This window comes from Labeo rohita, chromosome 11, assembly GCF_022985175.1.
Source record: "Labeo rohita strain BAU-BD-2019 chromosome 11, IGBB_LRoh.1.0, whole genome shotgun sequence".
Taxonomy (NCBI): domain Eukaryota; kingdom Metazoa; phylum Chordata; class Actinopteri; order Cypriniformes; family Cyprinidae; genus Labeo; species Labeo rohita.
The window spans coordinates 169823-196530 of NC_066879.1; the positions used below are offsets into that span (position 1 = coordinate 169823).

At 41.0% G+C, this 26708-nt stretch overlaps 1 protein-coding gene across 1 annotated transcript in view; it reads right to left on the reverse strand.

The window, feature by feature from the left end:
* The window catches only part of ptprga (protein tyrosine phosphatase receptor type Ga), a 228747-nt gene that overhangs the window by 56244 nt on the left and 145795 nt on the right, over nt 1-26708 (reverse strand). The window contains exon 5 of the mRNA XM_051122442.1: nt 2723-2818. Within this exon, the coding sequence (XP_050978399.1) occupies nt 2723-2818 (96 nt within the window). The remainder of the gene's footprint in view (nt 1-2722; nt 2819-26708) is intronic.

Genomic DNA, 26708 nt, shown 5'->3' on the forward strand with positions numbered 1-26708 from the left:
GGTTTGGAACAACATGAGGGTGAGCAAAAGATATTCCATTTAAACTAAACTAACAATGAATTATTTCATGCTGTTGCACTACAAGCGTCCCGAGTTCGAATCCCTGCTCCTTTCACGATCCCGCCCCCATCTTTCTCCCACTTTACTTCCTGTTCTGTCATAATAAGGGCCAAAAAAAGAGAATTTGTGTAAATAAGCAGTATATGTAATCATGCAGTCACCTACATGCAGTATATTATTAAAGCACCCAATAACGACGTGAAACACAGATATCTTGCACGTCTACAGCATATAAAGCAGTTCTACCACACCTGTTTACATAAAGCATGAGAAATCATAAAAACGTTCATTTCTCCCCTTCACTGAAGGTCTCATATCAGCGGCTCATCTGTCTTCAGACTGAGTTGAACTGTTTCCTCAGTTCAGTGACTGTTGGATGAACTGGATCTGTTCATTCACGACAGGATCAGATACGCCACTATTTCGGCTCATTTCCAGTGACAGTCAGGTGTCTGAAAGTGAGTTTTGATTGAGCAACTTGAAAAATGAATCAGTTCAAATGAATGATTCGTTCATGAATCGGACATCACTTTTTCGTCTTTTTTTTGTCATTTCTCTGTGGCTCTGGTTTACAGGTAATAATGTTGTTAATAATCTTGCACAGACTGATTGTTTCACCTCATAAGATCCCAATTTATCGTCAGGAGCCACGGGTGTTAATTTTGTGCTGGCCACCTTTATTTATTTATTGACTATAACAGTGCCGGTAGCCATTCACTTGGATTTTATGCGTTCACTGTTCTACTGGAGAAATCAAGTCACATCTTGGGTGGGCTAAGTGTGAGTAAATTAACAGCAATTTTTTTGTAATAGGGCGATCTTTCCCTTATACAGAGCTCATATTGCGTTCTACTTTGCTGGAACAGTGAAATCACTCTACAAATGAGCACGTATGCGAGAGGTCGCCCACAACCCACAAACACCTGGACTTCCTCGTAGAACAAACCCTGAGGTAAAATAAATAGCAGCAAACTGCTTTAAACTCACTTTAAGAGCCCTGTTCCACCTCACGAGTAAAAATAGCACATGCAAATCAATAAAGTTCAAAGCACATTTTAGCAGATGGAAAATAAAAATGCTCATTTATTGTACTGAGCTCAGAGTGAGCTTTTTAATACGGCAGCTGTGAGCTGTACCAGAGAGAGAAAAAAACAAAAAAAGTCCTGCGATTGATTAAGAGTAAATGAGGAACGCAAATAACTGCAAGCTATAAAACAGCACAAGACAATAACGTGAAACAATAAACAATATACAACCTAAAAACCATTTATAGTGTCCTGGGCCACCGACAAGCCTGTGATTCAATGTATTACAGAACAAATCTTCGGCTACATGCTAACAGCTAATAGTTCGTGGACGTGTGTCTTGTAAATAAGCCTATGAACGAATCGTGACAGATGTTCCCACTGCTATCGTCTTCAATCAGGGACAGACCGACTAAACGCTTGGGCAATAAAGAAAAGGGTGTGAGTTCCAAATAAAAGAGATATCGAGCGAGACACACGCTACAAAGATTTCCTCCGATAACTGCATACGAGAATGAGACGGATGAGCGAGGGGGAAACATATAAATATACTCAGATGAGATTTAGACTCGTTCCTTTTAAACGGAAATCTTGTCATGTCATTTATTGATTAGGCTTCTGCACGATTTCTCAGATAATACATTTGTTCTTCAAGGAAAAACACTGAAAAGCTAAAGCTTTAATGTCTAAAACACCTATATATGCACACATTTTTGCTTCTCTGTGAAACTTAATGAATGATTTCTAGTGTATAGGGACCTACTGAAATATATACACTGCAAATTTTTAATGTTTGTGAAATAAGGCGTGCATTAATTTGATATTATTACAGAAAAAGTTCTTCTTATTATTAGCGTTTAAAATATTGTACCTACCTAATATTGTGATTTATTTTTTCAGGATTCTTTGATGCATGAAGATTTATTTTTCCATTTTTAGCTGCGGGTGGAACTACTCGCTGTCAAAGCATAAAAAGTCCAAATAACTTGTAGCACTGCTAACCTATTTATTTTGATTTGTTTTTGTGTGCTGCTACTACACTCAGATCAAAAGATGACTGTGATATTGACTAGTGCAGGAAACAAAAACGAGTGCACGAGTGCACCTTTGAAACATTATTGCATATGTTTAAGCCGCTTTCCTCATATATCCTTGAAATCGCTGAAAGAATGTCCTTGTGAGGACGTTTTGACCCGTTCGCACACTCCCTGACGCTCTCTGTGTTCCCTGTCAATTGTTTCTGAAGTGTTTGATGAATCTTTTGAACTCTGGATGATTACGGCCTGACTGCACTGACAGATGTGTAATTTCTCAAATTGTGTGAAATGAGTATACAAACCCACATACGCACACACAAGTCCTGGTGTAGGACTGTGAGCCTTAAATTGCTGTTTTGCAATTATGGCAGCGGGGTTGACAAAAGAACAGAACAGAAAGGGAGCGAATACGTGTGTGTTTTTCCATATAGAAGACAGCGGCAGTGAGTTTTCTGCGAGTGTGACGTTTCAGTATCACTGAACTTAATGGGACGAGAGAAAACCTCTTTACAAAATCAATGGTGTTTAATGCCAGCACTTAGCACTGACGGAGCTCAGCGGCTGAACATGAAGGCGCTTTGGAAACGGGCGAGCTCTCACCTGAAAGAAGACAGCCATGGCCGCAATTACTCGCTTCTCCCGTATGGCGGTGTTAAGACTGTCGAAGTCGTCCGAGTTGTACATGAAGATCTGCATCTGTGTGAGAGAGAGAACGGTGAGAATCCCGTCAGTCCTTCAGCCAATCAGACTGTAACTCTTACATGATCACAGACAAAACACACACAGGCCATTATCGCAGCTGATATCTCATAATCTCACGCCTGCAGTCTCTCCCGAGAGCGCGTTTCCGCTCCGAACGTCAGGCCCTGTCCGTCCTCTTATCGCTTTGATGGGATCTTTGGCGGCAGATCAGGCTAATAAATGCGCTCAACTCTCCACGGACCGCAACGCCCGTCTAAATTGGCAGCGGCCGTCTGTTATTCTCCATTGTCGATACCTTTTCCCATAAAACGCTCCAAAAAAAGACAACAAAGATGAGCGATATTTCTCGCCGGCAGATAGCGATCACTATTGTGTCAATAAAAGGTGTAGATTTAGCAATGGAGAAACAGCGCAGACTCCTGCGGAGCTCCGGAGAGAGTTAGAAAAGGAGGAAATAATAAAACAAACAGCTAAACACAAAGACGCAGACAGACTGGAAATTCACACAGTGCAAAAGAACTTCCTCTTCAGCCGGAGTCGCTCCATCAGTCTGTTGTCATGGAGATGGTCAGGGATGAGAAACGCTGTCAGTGTGTTAAAAACGCAACTCATACATAAAATGACTGGAGTACAGCTCTACTGTGATGATCGTGTTTTCAATTTCTGCATTCAATAGCACTTTGATACAGTAAAGACAAAAACGTCAAGTTGATGCAACTGGCCCGAAATAACAACGAAGAAAAATACCCGTAGTCCTGTAGTTTTGCTTATTAATAGTTGAAATACTTTCGTCTGACCAAACCATATCATAGCAAGGACAAACCAAAGTCAGCACCTTAGAATATCTGATCATTTGTCCTTTATATGTCAAGGCAAGGTCAGTTCACGATGTCACAAACTCATTATATTTATGAAGATCTGCATCTGCGTGAGACAAAGAGTGAAGCGTGAGAATTCTGTCATAATGGGTTTTTGGGTTGCACCAAATGACATTGTGAACTAACCTAGTCTTGATATATAAATCAGAATTTCTAATTCCGAAATTCTGATTTATATGTCAAGGCAAGGTTAGTTCGAGGTTAGGCAAGGTTTGCCGTTTGGTGCAACCCCAATTTATAATAAATGAATTGTTCACAATAAACCAGAAATGTGTAACGATCATTTTATTTATTTAATGTTTACTTATAAATAAATAAAGCCACTTTCCAGATAAACAAAATTTGGCCTAAAATGAATCAGAACACGCTGAGGCATTACATGCCGAAAGGAGATTTTGCTGAAATTATTCAGCGTTTCAGGAGAAAACAACAACAACAATGAATTTCACATCTCCACAAAAGATCTGAGCATCACACACAGCCCACAGTCCAATGCTCTGAAAATCAAGAAAGCAGGCCTTGTTGTCTTCCGCATCAGCTTGTTTCTCCTCACTTCTCTGTTAGCATTGTCAATATTACGCCTGCTGCATTTTCTCGCCTCTGTAATCCGCACACGAGGCCCACTTTGATCTAATTCAGTCTCAAACACCTCCATAGTTTCAGATCACAGATCGCACGCCGCGTGCCGGTGAATTCACGAGCCTACGGGCCTGAGCTCGACGCCTCCATCCGCGCGTTGTCTTAGCGCCAGTGATTAATGACATAAATATCTGGGCAATTTCTGAGAACAGGCTCTCAAATGAAAGTAAGGATAAACATAACAGGGTTGTGAGTATCTTAACCTCACGCTACTGAATCTGTCTGCAGTGTGTTTGTGTTGAAGCAGGAGGAGTAGCGCTGACAGACTGTGACGCGTCCTCCATACCAGACACTGAACCACTAACATCACGCCGAGTGTCGCGCCAAACACACGTCAGTCTGTACACGTGTACAAACCCACAACGCTGATATACGAACATTTTATATAGTTATTTTTTCAGTCCTTGTTTTATTTATTGCTGAAAGCAGTTGGAATACTTACATTATATATAAGGTAAACTGCATGCAAGTAGTTCTGACTGAATTTTGAAGTGTATTTGACTGTTCAAACTCACAGGCGCTTTAAAAAGCAGCCGTGAGAAAGACATGCCATATATATATATATATGAGCTTTGAAAACAGGTAATAATTGGTTTCACACACAGCAATTCAAAGGTGTGTGTGTGTGTGTGTGTGTGTGTGTATATACACACTATCCACATAGTGGAACCCATTAAATATAACTATAAAAAAATAAATATAGCATTTTATTTGTTTATTTTTTAAATAAAATAATATACAAAATTATAACGATTGATACTATAATTGCATATTTTAAAATAAAATATTAGTATTAAATAAAAACAAAAATATTTTATAGTATGCTTAAAAAATACAATGCTAATATTTACATTTTCTTTTCTTTTCCTTTTCTTTCTTTCTTTTTTTTTATAACTATAAATTTTCAAACCTAAAATCAGCAAGTTTCTGTGTTGCTGAACCTTTCTGTTTTTAGAACCTGTGATGCTTTTTTTCATAATTCTTTGATGAATAATTGGAAACAGAAATCTTTTTTAACAATATACACAACTGTTCAAAAGTTTGGGTTCAGTAAAATTCTTTTTTTTGAAAGAAATTAATACTTTTATTTAACAAAGATGTGTTCAATTGATTTTAAAAAGTCATCGTAAAAACGATATTGTTAGAAAACATTTATATTTGGAAATCAGCATATTAGAATGATTTCTGAAGGATCGTATGACACTGAAGACTGGAGTAATGATCCTGAAAATTTAGCTTTAATCACAGCAATACCGTATTTTTTAAAGTATATTAAAATAGTACTGTTGCAATAATATTTCACAATATGATCAAATAAATGCAGCCTTGATGAGCATACAAGACTTCTTTAAAAAAGAACCCAAAAAAGAATTATGAAAAAAATGCTAATGTAAATGTGTAAATGTACTGAGGTTCATTCAGGTTCAGGTATTCCACACATCAATACTGCAAAGCACTGTATGAGTAGTAAGGTATTATGGTATTCTGAAGATACTCTTGCTTGCGCTGTACTCAGTGCTCTGGAAAAGTCTGTTAAAGCTAAAAGTCATGCGTGTGTGTGTGTGTGTGTGTGTGTGTGTGTAGGAGGTGACAGACTATGCTAAACACTAAACCACCAGCGGCTTCATTACAGAAAATGCCAATAATTTATTCTGATTCATGAAAGAGAGAAAATGATAGCAGTAGGGAGAGGATGAACCTCGTGTCGGGTCACCTTTATAACACGACATAAACACACACGGTTGTGCACACTCACACGCATGCAAATACATGCAAACGCACAAAGACACTAAAGGGCACTGCTCAATCACTATGCAATGGAGCAGAATTTACAATAATGGAGCATACAGGCTTGAGCCTTGTAAAATAGATGAATAAATACAATTAAAACACAATATGATGATGAACCCACCAGCTGCTTGATGCAGTTCAACAACTCCACACAGTCATCAGCAGTGCTCACTGAGGGATTTCATCATTATTGATCATAGTTGGATCCAAACCTGTACTGTAGGTATTATTAATACAAACCCAAATCTAACTTTCACCTGATGAACAATAAAATGGGCAAAAAGAAAATGTACAAAATTCATTTGCAAAGCAAAAAAAAGTAAAAAAAAAAGATAAAATTGGAAAAAAAGAGTCATTGAGAATGTTATTATAGAGTTAAAAATTATGGTGAAATATCAACTATTATAACATCACATTTGTTGCAAAATATGTCCATGTACACAAGTGTTTAAGTGGTTTGAGAGCATAGAGAATCTCTGTTATGGCATTCATAGTGCTTCACTGGAGAATGTGAACGCTTACGAGTTAATTTGGTTTGATTTGCAGGTTCAGTTTCTCTTATTAGCTTTGATTAGCCATCTATATGCTTTCCTAAACATTGAACAAATTCCCTTTGACCAGATATTTTCTCTTATGGTGAAACAGACCAAAATGATTAATGACTCATCATGCACGACAGAGCTTTATCTAATCAAAAGCTCCAGAATGTGAAAGCCCCGCCCTCAGTAACATCTGCATACAAGACAGACTTCCTGTTAGTTGGTTGTGCCGTTTATGTACGTCCGACTACGTACAACCGACCGACGAGCAGAAAATCATCATGCGTGACTGTGGCCACTAAACGAAAACGAGATATGTCCCACCCAAACTTCCTGTTTCAACAGAAAATGTGTCAATACAGGGAAAAAAGAGCTTGTAAGCAAACAACTCACAAACCTGGAGCAAAGAGCAATAATATCGACATTTCTGTGTAAACATAAACACACATAGGCTTTTACCTCAGACAGACCAGAGAAGCCAAAGCAAACATGTAAAGGGCATAAGCAGCGCTCTGACAGCACTGTGTGTGTGTGTGTGTGTGTTGAGACAGAGAGAGGAGTGAGTGTCTGCTCTGAGATCATTAACACACAGGTCACTCACAGGTATCTGTGTCTTGTGTGTACTGAGGTGTGTGTGTGTGTGTGTGTGTGTGTGGATCTCAGTAGAGTTTGATTAGCACACAGGTCAGACACGGCTCGCTCTGCTTACACATATCACTTACATTCGCTGATAGCCAAACGGGCAAACACACACAAAACAGATGGAGCTGAAGAGTAAGAACATGCTAACAGAGAGCAAAGACATAAAATATTGATATGTTGGAAAAAAATAGGCTGTGTTTTCAGAAGAGTCGAGAAATCAGGCAGCTGAGAGGAATTCAAAGCATATCAACACTTAAGAGACACGTCCTTCATCAAAATGACTGTTCAGGGTAGTAATGACAAGCCTTATTCCTGTCTGCACTTCTGAACAGCTGGATTTAATTTGCATCTCATGTTTTCTAAAGAAAATACTAAAGAAACAAATTTTTTGCAACTGCAGAAGGGAAATCATTTACTGTAAAGAAAATGTACTGTATTGTTTTTTTTAAATATATATGAAATCAATATTTTACTAAATAGTTTTCAATCCAAAATGGCTATAAAATGAAAGCCTCCTGTTCTGATGTAGATTTTTAGAGGTGCGCTCTTGTTGCAAATCTATTACTGTTCCTATCAGTTGTACTGGATTCAGTTGTAACATAGTGAAGATGGTGATAACTAACGGGTTAAATCCTTAGAAAAACCTTGAAATAAAAACCTCAACTTGCCAAAAATACAAAACAAAACAAACAAAAAACACACAGAAAACCATGTTCATTTGAGTATGAGAATACTGTGCGTGTCAAACAAATACAAATATAATACTACAATTTGTGTAAAAATGCTATTTCTTGAGTGTCTAGTTAGATTTCTTATAATAAGTCATCCAGTAACAGGATTGTCTGCAGAATGTGTGAAACAGATAAATATTGTGTTTGTGATAATTATATTGAATATTAATTCAATCGATCAAGCCAAAATGATATTTTTTTGTTGTTGGATACAGTAGAAAAGGTCTACTAATGTTCGCAAATCGGTCAGTTAGCTGTGTGAACCAGTTAAACCAAGTAACGTATTTTCATCTGATTGCTTGTTCATCAGCAATTAATCAATAAGACACTTCCTGCCAAATCTCAGAATGGCAGCAGCTGTTTTTTCTCTCGGTGTCCGATGTTAAACATACGTAAACAGTGCTGCCTTGCTGATTCTGCACTCTTTAGCAGATGTTTCAGCAACTCGCGCTCCTCCTGTGTGGTGGAATCGCTCTAAGACGGAAGAATCTTCGAAAGCCGCCACTAAAAATAGCTAAAAAAAAAAGAGCTCTGCGAGGCCTAATCGCCCAGGCCTTGGGCTCCTAATACAAAGGATAGAGGTTCCGTCCAAGGTGAGAGGTGGAATTGGACAGTTACTGTGATCACAATCCAGCTTTATAACGATCGTGCCCTTTAGCGAGACACTCAACCACAGGCTGCTCCGCGGGGACGTCGCTGAAATTAGTTACTGTACGGATGATCAGCGGGCGCTAATGGCGACTTTCACAGAACTCTCGCCGAGATGCTGTTTCTGAGGCGTCTTTGAAGAACATTATGATTGGGAATTCAGCGACTAAAATCTAAATTAGTTCTCCTGCTCCACAGAGAGACAGCCTTGATCTACAATCAGCTTTCTTCCTCTACCTTGTCATCTTGTTCGCTTTGTTCTAGGGAGCAGACCTGCCCATACTGTAGATCAGCGCTTCAATCCGGAGACGCGTAACGGGTCCTGAAGTCACGGGTTAGGAAACCTACTCCACCCTCCGGAGAGATCGCTGAGCCATCATCTGAATGATTTCTGTGCCCTGAGACTCACCTGCCCCTGAACTTCCAGCAACAACAAAGCAACAAACTGGGCCTCATTTATGAAACAAACGTACGAAATTGAGCATAGGGTCTTTTCTACGCAAAACTTGAAATTTATCAATATGTACGTGAGCGGCTACGATCAAAACTCACATCAGGTCTGAGCTCACGCACGTAAGCCTGAGTTAGCCTGAATTTGCGTGCATCGTAGAGAATTTCAGAGAATTGTATAATGACAGCATTTTGTTCATTTAGATTATTTTCCTGGAGACAAACGAAGCTTTTTTTTCTTTTAGGGCGTTAGATTTATATGCCCAAACAGCAGCATAAACAACAGACCATGAGGATTCACACATCACTTCAGTGAACGGAGAAAAACAGAAATTATAAAAGGAATAAAATAAATAGGGCTAGTCTACATGAAATACTTAAATAATTAACAGATTAACAAAAGGAAAAAAAACCTCTGCGACAAGTAAAGGCCGCTTTCATTTTTGTGACACTCTCTTAGTGCATTTAAGTATTTGTAATATCTTTACTTTATTAAATGTTAACTGATCGCGCATGTGCCTCACGCACACGCACGCAAATTTCAGCGTTGCTAACTTGACATTTCAGCCATTAATCAACCTAAAACACAGTCAACCAAACATAAAAGTTACACTGCTTAATTTACAAGGTCCGCTGTAAAATCAGTGTGCAGCGCCATAATAAACATTTTTGCGCATGTGAAGGATGATTTACGTGGATATTGGAACACAAGTGAAGTACAAAGACTTGTTTACATCGTGGATAATAGTTTTTTTATGTCTAAATATTTTTATTTTATTGTTTTGCATTTCAGCAACATCATGGATAATAGTTTAACAACCAAATGTTACATGGCAAAAAATGGAAACATTTGGATGTGGATGACAGAGGCTTGTGAGCCCAATGCCGTTTAGTTTCGCTGTACTCATTTATTCATTTTAGCTCGACGTTTGTATTCTGTATTCACTAGCCCAGGGGTGCATTACCCTGTTCCTGGAGATCGACCTTCCTGCAGAGTTCAGCTCCAGCCCTGATCAAACACACCTGTCTGTGATGATCAAGTGCTCCTTCAGATCCTAATTAGTTGGTTCCGGTGTGTTTGATCAGGGTTGGAGCTGAACTCTGCAGGAAGGTCGATCTCCAGGAACAGGATTGAGCACCCCTACACAAGCCTAATTTGTGTTTTACTTTATAGTTTAATATAAAATTTTATAGCTACTCATTTTTCATTCTTGTTCTGTAATACTTCTCAATTTAAAGGGTTTGTTGTGGATTAAGGAGAACTAAATAAGATATAATGTTTATAAATGTTTCATTATAGTTAACGGTATTTAATATACATACTGTATAAATTAATGCTACTGTTTGCAAATATAAGGTTAAAGGGTGTTTTTTGAGTAAGATCAACTTCTCCTTCATGTGTTTACTTCCTCTTTTTGGCTGTGTTTAGTTTCTCCTAAACTCTAGGGGAGAAGACTTTTAAACCGGGGCGTTTTAGGAGCGGGATATTTAAATGATGATTGTTTTCAGCCGCCACATTTATCAACGTACAATCATTTGCACGACTATAGTGTTTGGTCACATTTACATGAGGGTCAAATGATCGTTTGCTGACTGAGTGGACAGTTCTTGGCCAAAAACAAAGACTCATCGCAAGTTAAAAGTACAGCTACATGAGAATACGACTTTATAAACAAGAAAGTACAGCTGCAAGGTGAACCGAACCTCTGATAAGTTGTCCTTGTAACAACTCTGAGGGGTTTCTACAGCATCAACATTCACAAAGCCAACAGAGCCTGAGGTAAACAAATGGATTCATCTCGGATCTTCTCCTGAGGAGAGACAGCAATTCTCCTCACACCGAATGGAGGACGAAGGGAAAAAACAGGCAAGGGAGGCTCAACTTGGCTTCTTACATTCTTTTGTTCCAGAAAAACACGCGAGGTAACCCTGCCGAGCAACGAGCCGGCGATGGACGACACCTAAACAAGCCTGGCTTTGAATGCGGAAGCCCTGCTGTTCTTCAATGCGGGAATTGCTTCAAATCTCCCAAAATGACTACAACCGAACCACATGACGTCTTCACGTCCTTTCTGCTCACGTTCCCGTCGGGGTCAAGGTCGGTGTCTGGGACGACGCTTCCCTTCGGCTGTGAGCTCCCCGTCGCTTCGAGACCATCGGCAGCTCTTCACAACTTCAAAGTGCGGCGAGGAAGCGCCCTTTGACCCGCTAATTACAAACCAATCAGGAGCGTCTCGTTTTGGCTCACGGGGAAGCGGACGTCTGAGATTGGCAGGGTTTCTCTGTCTTTGTCTTCCAGTGCAAACATATTGACCTGCCTCTCAATTCAAACAGGGGCCAATTAGCCATCGCCGCTGAATTAATTTAGCTTTCGTTTTATAAGAGACTCGATCCGTGTTCCCGGTGTTTGTTTGCAGCTCAGTCGTCCATCAAGGTCAATAGGGTTTTGAATTAGAAATAATAAAAGAATACCAGAAATAATAAATAACCCAGAGAATTACCTGTCATTAAGAGCTCTAAACCTTGCCTCAAGTGGACACTGTGTTTGCACAAAGGCGTCTGGCTCAAGTTTTCAAAATCAAGCAGCAAATGAAGTATTGACAAACTGGCACTTCCTCTTTGGGCCCGGGCCGCATTACGATGCGCGTCTACGCGCGACACGTTCCGGATGAGCGCGCAAGCTCTAGTCTATTTGTCTCACGGACCCTCGCGCTACTCAAATCAACTCCCGCGCCGTCTCGGATGTTAATTATGTCGAGATCGGGACACTTTTAAACACAAAGACCAAGCGAAGGCGGAAGCTCAGAAGAAGATAACGCACACCAGCGATGGAACGCTTCAGCTAATGTGCCTCAGACTGAATCAAGGTCAGAAACAACTCGCCCAAGCTTTTGTTACAAGTGTGGAGAAACGAGACTTGGTCTTGCACAAGATCGACAGGAAGTGTGTCCCCAGAAGACAGTAATAATGCTCACCTGAAATCACCGGTGCAGACGATCAGACGCTTCAGCCGTTTTACCGCAGGACACGACGGAATCGAGGTCGCAAGGAGTTTTCTAAAGTTTGTTTCCTTAGATGCTCGGAGAAAGGAGTAAACACCCATCTTTATCTTTCTCATCACATATTTAACAGCAGAAAGCCTGACATTAAGAATGCAACAAGAACTCAAGTCTAATGCATGTGTAATTAATCATATCAGCTGCTAGGTGACAAGTTAATGGATCATCATAATAAATATTCCATATGCTCTTGTGCAGGCAAAGTTACACACACACACACACACACACCGACCTCCCCTCGCTTATCCATTCCTCTTAGTGTTGAATTTGAGTGACGGGACACATATATCGATTTCGGCACTTTATCCCTTTAAAACAACGGCCGTCACCGTGAGAAAGCAAAGGAGATAAACGAGCGCTGCGGTCCGCTGGGAGCTGAGCCTAAAGATTTCCCATCAGTCCTTGCTCTCGCTGACCGAATGTCCGCTCCACAGCTCCAGCATCATTCCTCCTTTACCCTGTATCTGTTTGCTCTTACTGGCCACTTTGACGAAAAAGGGTACAAAATAGAAAATAGTGCCCAAAACTCTTAAAAAATAACTTTTTTTCCTCCTTTTTAACATACAATCAAGACAGACACCTTCCACATTTATTATCACGGTTTATTCATTATAGTTTAGAAAATGGTAATAAAATATGACAAGAACTCAGTTAAAGTGTGTCAGAACTAAGTATCTTGATAATGTCAGATAACTTTGATAGAAAGGTATGTAATAAATTAGGTCGAATAGCTGTAAGCTGTTAAAGTAAGTACACAATTACATAATACCAATTTAGGTCAACCAATTACCAAGCAATGCTTCATTTTGTTCAGTCGGTGGTGTAAAAGGTCGCAATTAGGCAATTCTGTCATCAGAATTTAGAATGTTTAAGTGTTTTGACCATCATATTTTTTGAAACAAACATCATCTAAAAAGCAAAGGGTAACCATTAATAAATAACTACATTATTACTAAATGGGTATCTTATTTTAATAAGATGCTTGTAAATAAGGATAAAGTGACAGAGATGACTGCAAAGTGGTAGGGTAACACAAGTTTTAGTATTTATTCATGTATTTAATTTTACTACAACTACTTGCATCTCATTGTAACTATGATGCCAAAATCTGGACGCTGCTGACCCGTGGCGGAGGGTGGACGTGCAGGGGCCAACAACCAACCTGGGGTGGCACAGAAATGTTTTCCACATAAAAATGAGTTCAACTGTGAAGTACTGAACTGTTTTAGTGTCTACAACTACTGAATACAATTAGTTTGTATTTAATTGGAATTGAGATGGTGGTAGAATAGTCCGAGTAATACTGAGTGAATTTGACAGTGTTTGACTAATTATTCCCCACTTCCAGGCATCTTAAAAAAGAGGCTCAAACTGCAGCTAAAGTCCAACTTGCTCAGTCAGCTTGGTTCTCAAAACCTCAAAAGCTGCAAATGGCAAATGTAAATATAATTTAATTTTTATTTTCCTTTTGCACCAAATTTTGCACATATGATATGGAAAATGCAAATTGAAGTACAGAAATACATTGCCATTTTGCACATTACATTTAAAATGAATTTTGCTACCCATAGGAGACATGCAGACAGCTACACAGTTCAAAGATTAATCAACCTTCACTGAATGTCATATAATCAATGAACAATTCTGAGTTAGACTGTAAGAGCTGTTTAAAAATATGCAATGCAAAGAAGTAAACACTGAATATTTAACATTCCATTAGTTGTCTTAATAAATGAATTGCAAATGTTCTATCATTCCAAATTCCAACTCAAAACAAAGAAAAAAAGTTGTCTTTTAAATCTCCATGTGTGAGAACGTGAGTATGGCAAGGGCAGACGCCGGCAGCACACAGATGCCAGAATGTAAAAAATAATTTAATTTGTGCTTTACCAGCTAACACAAAACAGGCACCTGTTTTCCAGTACAAATGCACAGCGCTTGCATTTATTTGTGCATTAAATTACAGATTACATAGTATATTGTGATCTCACATAGCTGTAGCAGTATATGTCAGTTCATATGATAAACATGTTCTTAAATGTTATGCACATTGTAAAAAATGTATAATTATATAATAAAATACACATTGTTTTGATGCTGCTTTAATTGCCTCTACATTTAATCACGTCATACTGTATATCTACGTTCAGTGTTCGCTGTTGATCTACTGAGTTCCCTCGACACCTGTGGCGTTTCCCTGCTCGTTTGATTTACGTCTAGTGCTGAGGAGACGCTGGAATGAGTGTCTGAAAGACTCCCATGCGTTGTGGCCGTAAACAGATGCTTCTACGTTTAAATGAACGCAATTCATTGAAAGAATAAAGAGATGTAAACAGAGATTGTGAGCAGGGTGGCCACAGAAAAAAAAATACAAATTTCTCTTTAAATATACTGTTTACATTATGCAAGCATTTAAAACTAGCTATTTTTCACGCTAGGTTAATTTTATGTTAGCATATGGTATGTTAGATGTGGCCTACTTGAACAAATCCTCAGCTCAACGATCCAGAAGAATCAGACGTCTGATCATTTCCATACCGTGGTTTTGTCTGATCCCCGATTCCTGTTTCAATGTTAATATCCTTTAAGGTGCGTAAAGCCGGAGACTCTTTGAACCAAAACTAAAAAGAAAAAGGAAAGAACACTCTCTTTTCCAAATCAGAAACAATCTCGCCACCCGCAGCGCGCAGACGTTCTGAAACGCTCTCGTGGAGTTTATTGTCAAGTTCAGGATGGGAGAGGGCAGGGTGCAGGCAGACAGACTCTAATACCTGTAATATAAATGGTAATAGTGCCAGGCCTCTTCTGAATCTCAAACACCAAACCTGGGAGTTTTACCCTCCGACAGGGCCTGTTATTCCTCTCTGGGCTTTGTCTCTGAAGAATGCACTGTGCACACCACACTTTGCCAAATTGAATTTATCCCGTATTGACATCTCTCCAGGTCCTGCGGCTGGAGGTGCGCGCACACACACACACACACACACACACACACACACACACATCACGCACACACGCATCACGCTGACATTCACAAGGACAGACATGAGGGGAAAGCTATTGCTTCATAGAGCAGCACCAAACATGTAGTATGTGTGCAGTGAGAACAAAACAAACGACAGGAGCGTGTATTCATGTTTGCATTAAACAGCACAAGTCTAATTGACACAAACAGCTCAAATAGTATGCAACAAACATCATACAAAGAACACAGAGCATGAATGCTGTTTAACAGGGTGGGATATTTACCCTGTGTGGTGCATTATGGGATACAGAAGTGATACTAATATCTATGTTAATTCACTGTACCTAATGACATCATGTGTGTGCTGCCTCATATACACTCTTAAAAATAAAGGTGCTGCATGATGCCATAGAAGAAGCTTTTTGTTTCAGATTATAAAAAGGTAAGAAAGAGATGGTTCTTTCAAAAACCCTTGACTGAATGGTTCTTTGTGGAACCAAAAATCTTTCTTCTATGGCACTGCTGTGAAGAACCTTTTAAAGCACCTTTATTTTTAAGAGTGTATGTGTCCTTCTGTGAGGTTCATACTCAAAAGTCAAGTAGATAAAATGTGATGTTTAGAAAATACAGTAACACTGTTCCATGATTAGAGAATAATTACACAAGCATATAGTTTTCAATGACTTTAGTCATTACTAGTGGGTTACCATGATCTTCACTTTAGAATTAATTATACATTTTGCATCATTCACATTAATTATGAACCTGTATATAATAGTTCTTAGTAGTTCTCTAGGAGATATGAAAAAATAGTAGTTACTGATTAGCTAAAAGTGAACTACCATGTTCAACTGAGTGCTATGACTTTTAATCAGAATTTCTTGATAGTCAGTAGTAGTTACTAGAATGTTAACAGTGCATTAGTCATTTTTCCTGTGTAATTATTCACTAAAGTGTTACCGAAAATACTGTCAATGGGTAAAAAATGTGGGTAATGTCTACATAAATTTATATATTAAACAAATGTAAAAATAAATAAATAAACTTATAATCCCATAAATTAGTGAAAACAATATTTGTTTGATCATTTTTGCTCACAATAATGTGAGTAACGGGGTTGAAGTTGAGTTAACACAACAATACTTGCAAAAATTGAAAAAATAAACACAAAACTAAAAACAACTTGCAAACTTATCCTAAATTAAGCGTTCACTCACAATTTTATACCAATTATTATTATTAATATTATTCATAATAATATACAAATATTATGTTGTAGTTATTGACAAAGCTAAACACCCATAAACTGATTTATTTTCCATCTTTCTTGATCTTTTTTCACATTTCATCAAAGATAGGAAGCTTTTAGCACTTAAATAACAAAATGATGTGCAAAGGACGCACATTAAGCTCTATACTGGACGCTTTTTCTATGTATGTTTGTTCTGGGAAATGTCTTTTTGCCACGCAGTTCTGTGTCCTCACATGCTGTCCAAATGAGCAGTGGTTCCGTGGTGGCTGTTCTTCATCAAAAGCACAAGTGTCTCGTAGCGTAATCAAGCGCTCCTTCTGCAGGAGTAGCTCGCGGAGGTCGGGGAGCGACGGCGTGTATAGATTATCCGGTGTGAGTTCACAGCGTCCCGACTGCCCGTGAAGAGCTCTGACCTTCTAATGAACCGCTCCTCCATTCCCGCACAGCGCTTTCAAACCACGCATCAAGGCCGCACGGTGTCGCAGAGAGAGAGAAACGGATAGAAATGATTTTCTTCTCATCCTTCTTCCCAGAAAATGAAAGAGCAACAGAGACGCCCTGAGATCTGTAAAGGTGTCATGTGCCTTTTATTTCCCATTTCACGGGTATTACGTCTCTTCATAAAATACGGGAAACGCTGTTTTTGAGCAAAGAAAGGCAGGAGGGGACGGGATCTATGGCGAGATTATCAAAAATGGTATCTAGCAAAGCAAAGAACTGGGACAACATCTATTTGCCCTCCAGGTTTCACATGGCTTTTAAAGAATGGATGTGTTTTTCAGTGTCAGAGGAGGCACAGAGGAAAATACAACATTATGTCAGGAATTGGATGTGCCCCTTTTCTTGGAAGGCCAATAAAAAACCCAAAGATTGAAAAAACGCCACGCTACGAATCCGTTATCTGAAAAGATTTTACAGGAGGCCGTTCGGCGACAGAGACGGAAAGCGCGTACCCTAATGCGCTGCGGCGGAAAATAACTAATTTATGGCACGGATCCAGCTTTGGTGGAGTTGGGACGCTGGAAAATGTAATATAAACTCACTTTATGTCAGAAAATATATATGGTTTGTGTGGAGGTTTCAGTGCTAATTTGTTTTTAAGTCATTACCTTGGGCCTTGTGTGAACGAACAACATGGGGAATTTATGACGTGCCATTATAGTGCATTAACATTGTTGGAGTGGAAAATCGTTTCCCACTTGAATAATGTGTACAATGTTTAAGCTCCATGGTTTTTTCCCTGAGCGAGTGTGTGTGCTGTGAAATGGATTCGTCTTTTCGTTCCATATTTAACCGTGTGTGTGTGTGTGTGTGTGTGTGTATCGCACCCTGACTAAACCTGATGAGCCTTCCAGTTGTATGTGTTGTGTGTGTATTTGTATAGATGTGCGTATGCTGTTATTTGTGTGATTTATATCTCATACACACTCCAGCGCTTTCCTGTTTTTGTGTCCCTAAATATGTGTATTCTTTGATTTGGTCTCTGATGTCAAATCTGGCCCTGAACCTTCAAGAATCTGTTTGAGGACACAATTAACACAATTAACATGCAGAACACGAGAGAGAGAGAGAGAGTAAACAATGATACATCTCTTGTTTCTCTCTTCGTATCTGTGTTCATTTTTATTATTCGAAATTAAGCTAGAATAAAACGAAATAAATATTATGTTTGTTGTTGGTGTCTAAATATTGACTTACATCAGTTTATTAATGTTCTTTTTCACTCATTAAAGTAAAATAAACTTAAAATTAAATAATTAAAATAAAAAAAATTAAGTATCAGATAGAAAACCCATTTAACTACCACTAATTACAACAGAATGATTGTACATTTTTTAACTATAGATTCATTAGACTGATTCAAACAAGTTTCCCTTTAGTCTGTGAGTCTTTTTGATCAGTTTCTTCAACCGCTGTGCTGTACTGAAAATCCTTTACCTCATGTGTAGTTTACTCATTCTGCTAGATTATCACCAAATCTTGGTCTTCTTTTAGCTCAGGTTTTGTATTTCTATGTGGAACGGATTGGTCTTATTGATCTCAGCTTATGGACCAGTTTTTAATGGTCAAACTCAAAAACTCCTCTCTGGCTCAAAATGAACACAACAAGAGGGTTAAAAGACTCCGATGAGTCATTTGTTCGTGCTTTAGACTACACTGAACATGCTGTAAAGGTTGTTTGTTTTTCACTGCTTTTCTATGATTTATATAGTTTTTTTTTCTTCTTTGTCATGAAACTCAGTTGCTAAATTCAGGCTTTCGAGATCATTCCAGCTGCCCATTTAGTGCGTGATCTCACGAAACACTCTTTAATAATAGGGAGCTCAAGCGATAACGTTTCAAAAGCACGGCTATTAGTGCCTATTACGTCTGCAAATTCAAGAACAGGCCGTCAGCCCAGCGGAACACGTGTTACGCAAACGCGACGACCTCGTGATTCGCCCGAGAGGCTGAAGCGAACGCACGACGACGTGTTGTAAAACATTTACGAATTAATACAAAATCCGAGATGACACGTTGCCTGTTGGGACGCGTTGTTCCATTACATTTGTGTTTCCCCTCGTGCACCAGCTGCTATTTAGACATTAGGAGGCGTCAGCGGCGCAACGATGATCGTTCACGGCACGAACGGCCGCCGCACAACACGCCCAGATGCTGCTTTCGAAAGGTTAGCGGGCCACTGTTACGAGAACGTGTGTTATCTCAGCCGAAACGTCTTGTTGTAATTCAGTTTGTTAGACTTTCTACTTTTTTGGGACTGTTCTATAAAACCCAAGTTCCCGTGTCTGCATATTCTGCGTGGCGGCTGATAACGCTTTGGACATTTAGCAGTGGGATTCTGTTTATTGCAGACCTGCAATCCCCACAAAGAGAGGGAAAAAAAGGACGACGGCTGCTTTGTCAGGTCAATTTTCAATAAAAAAAGGAAATGAAAAGAAACGCTGACAGTGAAAGCGCTGTAACAGTAGACGCGGCCGTACTCGAGGAAACCTACGCTGGCGTTCTCTCTCTTCGGCTATCTTGGCATCAGGTAATATTTTGGAATGCGCTTTCTATTGCGGCGACCGCAAGGGCTGATGGGAAATAAAATTCAATTCATCACTGCCACGTCTTATCTCTGATACCCACAGCGGTGCGTGTTGGCTTCTGTGGCCCCCATCACATGTGTTAATTTACTTTGTGCTTCTCTTATCGGCGCAGGTGGACAAAGGCCTCGGCGAGAGCCTCTCTCTCGCTCTCGTAGCGGCCGTCCCGCGCGTTTATCATCCGGCCGGCTGGACGGAGTCTTCGGCCGTGATTAAATGGAATGCTGACCACCTAAGCACCGTATCCCACAATCCAGCGGCTTACCTGACCTCCGTCCCCTCTGCAGCTTTAAATTCAGGCTGCGTCGACGATAAGAGAAACACAGACAACAAGCCCAAATTTCATCAGCGCGCTCGACGCCCCTGGACACAACACGGACTCCGCCGCTGCGTGAAATAACACACACATATACCGGTTATTTTCTGAACCGGTTTGAGGGGAAATCAAAGTGCTGAAAACATTTAAAGCAAAAATGAAGATTGTGACAGTCATGTCGTTCTTTGTTCCGCAGAGCTCAAAACAAGATGTTCTGAACAATGCTCGAGCTGCTCTTTTCCATACAGCAAAACTGAATAGTGACCAGGTCAGGCTACAAACTCTCATCGCTCACTCGAATAATCAAAAACATATGACCGTTCGCCCACGCCGCCGTATCGTCCTCCGAACTCCGGGAGCCAGTTGGAGTATTATTCTGCCGTTATTTATTTGGGTGATTTCAATGTTATAATAGCATTTGTCGAGAGCAGTGACGGCGACCTCCGTGTGACTGTCATCTCGTATTTGCGCACGCGGAAAAAGACACGGGTTAAAGATTAATAGACGAAACGCGCGAGGAGTCGATTTTTGCGGCGCCTGACTTATTCATGAGGAAATAAAGGGCCTTTAGCCACGCTGAAGCGTGAGTGAGTGAGTGTGTGTGATCTCAGACAGCAATAGAAGTGTTATCAGGATAAATGCTGCATGGAGGCTGATGCCCGCCTGATTGAAGATCCTACGCCTCTCTGAATGTGACCGGCATACTAAACGGAGATTTACAGTTAAAACAGCCGGCCCGAACGCAGCAGGGCTGCACTTAATCATGCCATTCAGCGCTCTTATTAGAGAACAATTACTAAATGGCAGGCCTTGTAAATCATAAATCATTCATCAAGACGACTCGGAGAAAATGAGTGCGGCATTTTGCAGCGAGACGCCAGCGGCCTGCCTCATGTGTATTCATGGCAGCGTAGGTAGACGTCGCGCAAAGCCGTCGCTGCCTTCATCCGTCACGAAAAAACCAAGACCTGAGCCACCACAACAGGAAGGACTCTTGGGAAATATATTAGCGAGGATCTCTAGGAAACACAGCATCTAGAATCAGGTTTTGCGGATCCACTTATAAACAGGAAGTCAGAATACAGCTACAATCGGCCATTACTCAATATGGGCAACGTCTAAATATCTCTAAAAGTCTCTCAACAAGGCTGAATGTAAAAACAGCAATACTGTGGTATATCATTACAATTTAAAAGAACTGTTTTCCAATTTAAGATATGTTAAAATATCATTTATTACATGCAAAGTTTAATTTTCTGATTTCTGATTATTATTATAAGTAAACAAACAAACAAACACATAAACACACTGCCATTCACAAGTTTGGGATCAGTGAGCTCATCAAGGCTGCATTTATTTGATCGATCAATCAATCAATCAATCAATAAATAAATATTATAACAATGTAAAATAATGTATTTCTATTTTAATATACAATAAAATATAATTTTTTCCTGTGGTCAAAGCTGTATTTTCAGCATCATTACATCAGTCTTCAGTGTCACACGATCCTACAGAAATCATTCTAATATGCTGATTTATTATCAGAGCTGTGCTGCTTAATTTTTTTTTTGGAACCTGCAATACTTTCTTTCAAGATTCTTAGATTAATAAAAAGTTAAAAAGAACAGCATTTATTCAAAATAGAAATCTTTTTCAACAATAAACACTGCCGTTCAAAAATTTGGTCAGTACATTTTTTTTTAAGGAATTAATACTTTAATTCACCAAGGATGTGTTAAACTGATAAAAAGTGATAGCAAAGATTTATATTGTTATACCTTTTTATTCATCACAGAATCCTGAAAAAGAGAAGCACAACTGTTTCCAATATTAATAATAAAGTAATAAATCAGTATATTAGAATGATTTCTGAAGGATCATGTGGCACTGAAGACTGGAGTAATGATGCTCAAAATTCAGCTTTGATCACAAAAATAAATTATATTTTAAAGTATAAAAAAACAAAAAAACAAAACAACGCACACATTGTAAATCTAGTAAATCTGCTTCTTGAGAAACAAGCAAAACTGTAAATCTAAATGCTTATAACAGCACTAGCTCCAGGCAGACAAATGTAAATTTAACATACAACCTTACCAGAGCACATGATCAAATGCTTCTTGATCTCACTTCCTGTCTCACGTTAAAGCTCCGGCTACACGTCATCAGGGATGTAGAGGGTGGGAGCAGATTATGAAGCTCATCAGCGTGGCTCATGAATATTAATCGGGTGATGTAACGTTCACCCACGAGTCACAACCGATTTGCGGAGGTCCGGTGAGCGTGCGCTAGCTCTAGTAGAATCAACGCTCAGGGCTCGAGCCTTCGTTCAGTCGACCGCTGATGCAACCGGCTGGCAGATGTTTCTGCTTGGTCTAAAAGTCTTAAAGCAGACGGATGTCATTTCGATTACCTAAGTGGTGGGTGAGATTTGGGATCATTCCACCAAGTTTGGCATCTCTGACTTTATGATTTCTGACACCCAGACACTTTCAGGGAAGAAAAATGGTAGTAATAAGAACATCTGAACAAAAACCCCTCAATACCAGACCCCTGAAAAATGCGTTTCTGCTTGACGCGCTGCTGCCGGGCTTTATTCACACGAATACGTGCACCTCCTCTAGGAGGCGCCAGACTGTAACTCCCCAGAGACAAACTCAAGCCTGCGTTCCTTTGCCGGTGGTGTGTGCAGAAGTGTCGTTTGACAGACATCTGTCACAGCTCATCTCTTACACAGCCCGTCAGCTCCCTCTCTCTGACCTCCTCAGGCTGTTTAGCATGTGTGAGTGAGCAAAGCGCTTCAGGAGGAATAGAAAGACATGAAGGGTGAATTTCTGTCTTTATCACAGTCTACTTCAGCGCTTCCCAACCTTCTTCCCGTAGGTCCCACAAAAATACACATTTTAGGTGCTTCTTTATCCGACGCAACCGTTTCAGCATACCGATGAGCAGATCAGAATCAGGTGCGTCAACCAACTAGGTGTGTGCAAAACGACATGTTCTAAAACTAGTCAAGAATCGACGCTTTGATGTCGCGGCAGTGGCTTAAAAGAGACGCAGCTTCTCGAAGAGTTTGCCATGTTGACAGTACACAAGCACGTTAATGCACAGCAAACTCTACTTCGTTCTCTGGCCACCTTCAAATATTAAAGCTAAAATCTAAATAAACCTCATTAATCGATTAGTCAGACGCTGAATGTCTAGCTGAGCTTCTCAAGCTTCCCTGACAATAACACAACATAAAACCACTCAGAAACATTCAAGAACTGCATCTATAATGAATAAAACTTGATGAGTGCAGGTCCATTACGGTACACTTCTATTATAAATATATATTGTCCGCAGGAACTAGACAATGCTTGTAAATGTATCTTAAATGCGTGTGTGTATATATATATATTCAATCTCCATATTTCTGGAGAGCAGCGGTTGATATCAGTCTGACTCATGAATATTGATAATGTGACATAACATTCACCTGATTAATATTCACGAGCCCCAGTGGATTTCCTGAAAGGCCTGAAAGGTGTGCACTAGTCATATTTGGATTACTGCTAGCTGCGACCAGCTAATTGCAACACTGAACAGACTGGAGATGAATAATGACACTCTCCGTCTGAACTGACTCCATGCTTTGACCGGTTGTGCTACTCTCCTGTTTGGCACAGTGAGGCTGCTTTGACCCCCTCCAAGCTGAAGAAAAATCTCAAAATAAAATGATTATTTCCCACAAAGTAGCGTACTTCTACGCAGATGGGCTGGAGGAATGGGAATCCGAGTAAAGACCAGTGTGCTCCTTTCCTAAATCCCTCACGTTTGTTTTTCAGCTCTACAAAACACTCTGGAGGAGGGCCTTTTGTCGACGGCGTGAAGCCCCTGGATTACCATACATCCGGAGGGCGCGCTTGACGGACGAGTGAAGGATGGAGAGCGCTCTCCCCAGTGATAATGACAGTGATCTGGCAGCTCTCAGATTGAAGTCAAGGGCCACTGGGTGCTCCGTCAAAAGAAGCGGTGCTGTCGGTCAGGCTCTGAACAGCCCTCCACGGGGGGCAGCGTTTAATTACCTCAGGTCTCCAGACGACTCTCCAGCCAAAACCAAAGTAATTGCCACACTTGAAAAAACAAAAACATGAAAAACTTCGTTGGTTAACAGGGCCTGGGCGACTCACGCAGAATGCTTTGTGGAGAAGTAATCTGCATGCGAAGAGGCAGCACTTGGCAGTGTGCGCTTCCCTGAAAATCTCAGTCTGATGATCTAAGCAGAGCTGTAATATCACTTTGTGAAGATAAGAGACGGACGAAAACGAATCAACAAATAAACAAGTCCTGAATTCGTCTGGCTCACGCCGACTGATCCAAACAATCAATAACAAACAAAAGCAGCTTTTAGCTTTTCCTCTGAAATCTAATGTTTAGATTGTTTAGTCTTGAAAAACAATGACTTCTGTGCAGGTGATGGGAGGTGTTTATTACAGTACCTAATAAATATTAGGATATATAGATTAGCGTTAAATGGATTTGAATAACGACTTATGATTTCACTCATGTTTTTGAGGAACTTTTATGGAAATAAAGAATGTGTGAAGTGTAATGAGGTCATACAACAGTTATAGTCCTCATATATCTGTCAGAGTTCTGTGTGCCATTTGGACTGTTTATGTTTGTTTTTCCCATTGTGCCCATATTTGGTTCTTCCTGTCCTCATTTTGTCCTGATTAGTTTATTTACTACACCTGTCTGTGTCTTAATCACCACCCTTTATAAGTCTGCTTGTGATTTGAGTTTGCTGTCGGTCCTTGACGTTATTTGGATGTGTGTGGATTATCGTTCTGTTCCTGCCTGTTCCTGCCTGTTCCTACTAAGAGTTATATTAAATTGTTATTTGTATCGTATCTCGTCTCTCGACTCATCTATCCAGCACGTACCGTGACAGAAGGACCGACCCTACAGTTTATCCCCGGCGTTTCCCTGCTTTATTTTTTTCCGTTTTTTTTTTTCTCAGTGTTTGTTTTTGTTTTTCGTTATGGATAACCCTGCTGTCCTCCTCCTTCTCCTGGAGCAGGGGAATCGCTCTCTCGTGGACCACACTAGAGACTTTGTCCACCTCGTACCACTCACACACTTCCCGGACAGCAGCCTTTGCACATTTTACCGTGCAGGACTGAACATCGCCACGAAAGCGCAGCTGTCCGGGGAGGGTCCACGAGAGAGCTTCGCCGACTACATGGAGTGGGTGCTGGTGTCCTGTAGATCTTCGTTGACCGCGGAGGATGACACCAGCCCCACTCAAGACCCAGAGCCCAGCCAACCAGCACCCCGACACGCGGAGTTTGAGCCCGAGCCCACCGCGGATGACGAGCCAGAGCCACGAGCGACAGAGCTAAAGATCGCCACAGAGCCAGAGCCCTACACATCCGATCAGGTGCGAGAGCCGGCTACATCTACCATGACGGGGGAGTGCAAGATGGAGCAAGTGAGGGCTATGGAGAGCCCTGCCCACTGCACCACTGCTGGGGGTGAGCTGGATGATAACTCTGGGGACTTGATTGACTTTTCTACGGAAGATCTAGAGGATACTCTGGGGACTTGATTGACTTTTCTACGGAAGATCTAGAGAATAACTCTGGGGATTTAATAGACTTCTTTACAGAAGTATCTACCTGTCTCGTTATGCCTGCCTGTATGGAATCCCCACCCACCCTCCCTCTTCTGCCTATGTCAACATCTGTCTGCTCACCGCTGTCCCCTGACAGCCCCTCTGCTCACCCTCAGCCCACCACCTGTGCAGTGGGTGCGCCGCGGGTCTGCCAGCTTCCATCGGCGTCAGGGCTGGAGGATCCCTCATCTCCGCCTCCAGCCTCAGAGTCCAGAACTCCGCCTCAGCCCTCCGACCCTGCGGCTTCACCACGGCTCTCAGCGCCCTCGTCTCCATCGTCGCCCATCGGTCCACCAGCTCCACCGGGCTCCCTCGTCTTTCCGGCTCCGCCCTGGTCGGTCGTCGGCCCTTCATCACCTCAGGACTCTGTTCCTACGGCTGCGCCTCGTCACTCCGTCCCACCGGCTCTGTGGACCTCCTTCCTCCCTCTGGCACAGCCTCCATCCTCTGTCGCTCCGGCTCCGCCGCGGACCGTCGGATCTCCGCCTACGCCTCGGGCTCCTCCGCCAGCTCCTCCGCCAGCGGCTCCGCCTCCGTCGGTCGCCCCCCTGGAGTCGTCAGCCTTTTCTCCACCATGGCTCCTCCCTCCGTCGGCTCCACCGTGGGTCGTCATGATGGCTGTGGTCTGGGTCTCGCATGGCTCCTCCTGCTCCGGGTCCCTCCTGAGTTCTCCCTGGCTCCTCCCTCCGTCGTCACCACCCTGGACTTTGTTTATTGTCCTCCTCCCGGAAGACCGTCCGCCACCAGAGCCTCCTCCCACAATGACTTTATTATTTTCACTCCCTTTCCACGCCGCGAGGTCGCGCCTTCCGGGAGGGGGGAGTAATGTCAGAGTTCTGTGTGCCATTTGGACTGTTTATGTTTGTTTTTCCCATTGTGCCCATATTTGGTTCTTCCTGTCCTCATTTTGTCCTGATTAGTTTATTTACTACACCTGTCTGTGTCTTAATCACCACCCTTTATAAGTCTGCTTGTGATTTGAGTTTGCTGTCGGTCCTTGACGTTATTTGGATGTGTGTGGATTATCGTTCTGTTCCTGCCTGTTCCTGCCTGTTCCTACTAAGAGTTATATTAAATTGTTATTTGTATCGTATCTCGTCTCTCGACTCATCTATCCAGCACGTACCGTGACAATATCATTCTGAATACTGAATTTTTTCAGTCTCCTGCAGGTCACTGAATCGTTGTTGACTGATTTGTTCAAAACACTAATTAATTCAGGAATC